The 2,414-nt window shown below is 48.4% G+C and overlaps 1 protein-coding gene across 1 annotated transcript in view; it reads left to right on the top strand.

Moving 5' to 3' along the window:
• LOC108228943 (diacylglycerol kinase theta) overlaps positions 1–2,414 on the top strand; it is a 16,434-nt gene that overhangs the window by 6,246 nt on the left and 7,774 nt on the right. The window contains exons 5-6 of the mRNA XM_037977517.1: positions 1,046–1,174; positions 2,206–2,359. Coding sequence (XP_037833445.1) covers positions 1,046–1,174; positions 2,206–2,359 — 283 coding nt within the window. The remainder of the gene's footprint in view (positions 1–1,045; positions 1,175–2,205; positions 2,360–2,414) is intronic.

Genomic DNA, 2,414 nt, shown 5'->3' with positions numbered 1-2,414 from the left:
CAGTAGGAGGGACAGTAGGCGGGACAGTAGGCGGGACTTTGCAGCGTAGAAGCAGCATTTTAACTGAAAACCTTTTAAAATGATGAAACCTTGGAGTCGTGGTCGGTGGAATCTTAATTAAATGTTCGTCAGACGACACAAAGTTTCTTCACCTTCCAACCTCAGCAGCCTGAATCTGATGGGATTTCAGGTTATTGATCCATGTGGGAATTATTGATCCCTTCAGTCTGACCGATCACCTCTTGAATCGGACCATCAGAAAGGTCTAAATGAAGACATGTGCTGTCTCCTCAGTCAGCGGCCTGCAGAGCTGACAGGAAACCAGCAGCTGAAAGCCCACAGACGGGCTGAACCATCACTCAGAGAGCCGACAGGAAGCAGCCATCGCTGATCGATCAGTTCAGTCACAGCTAATGAGGGTTTTATTTTTCAGCGTTCACTCTCCGTCTGAGCTGCTGCTTCCTGTTAAAGACAGATGTGAAGCAGGAGAACCAGCTTTGTTGGTTCCGTTCCACAATAATCAGAAAGAAAACTGACAAACGTTTAATGGCGTCCCTTTTGTTGGGTCCATATTTAACACAAAGTGTTTTTGATTATTGATTCATTTGAACATTAAAGAAATAAAAGCGTAGATGGTTCCTTCAGTCTGGTTTTGGATGCTTTCCTTGACTCTTTTTTTTCTACCATCCACACGATCTGTCTGATCATCCTGGGGTCGCATTTCTTCTTGCGTCCACATCCTGGGAGGCTGGCTACAGTCCCAGGAACCTTCTACTTGTTAACAACCTGTCAGCTGCTTGGAGATGTTCTTCAGAGAGAACCTTCTCTCTGAGCCGAACCCCCAGCAGCTGTTTGTTATGTGAACAGGCTGAATGTCTGATGAGAACTCGAAGGCTCCTGTGAGTCGAATTAAAGTCCTTCAGTTTGAAGCAGAGATGAGTTTTCTCTGTCCATCAGACTTCAGCAGGTCTTTATAACGAACATTTCCTCCTCATCACATACAAACTGAATCACTTTTAATATTTGTATTTGACTTTGTCTCCAGCTGGACACGTTCCACCACCACTGGAGGGAGGGGAACCTGGCGTCCGCGGCCAGGTGTGAGGTTTGTCGCCGCTCCTGTGGCTCCTCGGAGGTCCTGGCGGGGATGAGGTGCGAGTGGTGCGGCATCACGGTGAGAATCTGCATCTGAAGACGTCTGCAGACAGAATCAGCTCCTCTGATCTCTGTTAGCTCTGTGGAAACGCCTCAGAGGTTTACAGAACATCTGAGGGTCCTCTTTAGGATCAGGACTTTATTTAAAGTGGTTCAGGATCTCTTCCTGTAGGTGACTGTTTTCTAAACTGAGACAAATTAAGTTTTTATTAAGCTTGAGGTTCTGGAATATGTTTCTATTTGTTTGTTTGAAACTCAAACCCTCAAATGTTTTCAGGTTTAATAAGATTTGTTGGTAAGAGATTCAAACATTTGTGTTCAAACCTCCTGATCCTGATCCTGATCAGTTCAGTTTATATATAGAGCACCAAGTCACAACAAGTCCTCTCAGTCTCCCATCCTGAGCAGCATGAAGGCGACAGTGGGAAGGAAAGACTCAAACCTCCAGCAGAACCAGAACCAGAACCAGGCTCAGGGCGAGCGGCCATCTGCTTCGTCCGGCTGGGGTTAGAGAGGACAGGAGAGAGACAGAGACACAGAATGACAGGTCCAGGTGGAGTTTCTGGACTGGATCCTGACTGACTGCAGGTGAACTACGACCTCTGGCTGCTAAAACTGAAGCCACAGCTGAGCAGGAACTAAAACCTCACTTCACAAATGACCAGACTGTCCCTTTAATCCTCCTGAACATCAGAGCTCTGATTAGAGACGACAGGAAGGACCTGTGGGGGCGGCCATGATGGAAACACAGGAGGAAGAAAAGCATGCTGGGTAATATGGGAGCTGGTTGCCATGGTTTCCATTTCGAACTCAGTCGCAGGTTTTCATGTTTATTTTCATCAGGGCGGTCTGAATCAGGGGGTTTGGATCAGGGGGTCTGGATCAGGAGGTCTAGATCAGGGGGTCTGGATCAGGGGGTCTAGGTCAGGACTGGATCAAGACTGGATCCACTCAGCGTTTACACGATGATCAGCTTCTTCCTGAACTCTTTTCTGATCGGAGTCATAGAAGCTGACCTGACTGACTCGTTGGTTGCCGTGTCACCTGCAGAGCCACGCGGCGTGTTACCTGAGCGTGCCGACAGAGTGCATTCTGGGTCGTCTGCGGTGCATGCTGCTGCATCCGGCCTGCGTCCGCCTCGAGTCCAGAAACTTCAGCAAGATGCACAGTTACCGCATCACGGAGAGCTGCAGCCTCGACCTGGGTACACACACACACACACACACACACACACACAGATACACACACACACACACAGA

This window comes from Kryptolebias marmoratus, linkage group LG9 (assembly GCF_001649575.2).
Source record: "Kryptolebias marmoratus isolate JLee-2015 linkage group LG9, ASM164957v2, whole genome shotgun sequence".
Lineage (NCBI taxonomy): Eukaryota > Metazoa > Chordata > Actinopteri > Cyprinodontiformes > Rivulidae > Kryptolebias > Kryptolebias marmoratus.
Note: the sequence above shows the minus strand (reverse complement) of the source record. Positions and strands in the feature narration are given on the sequence as shown.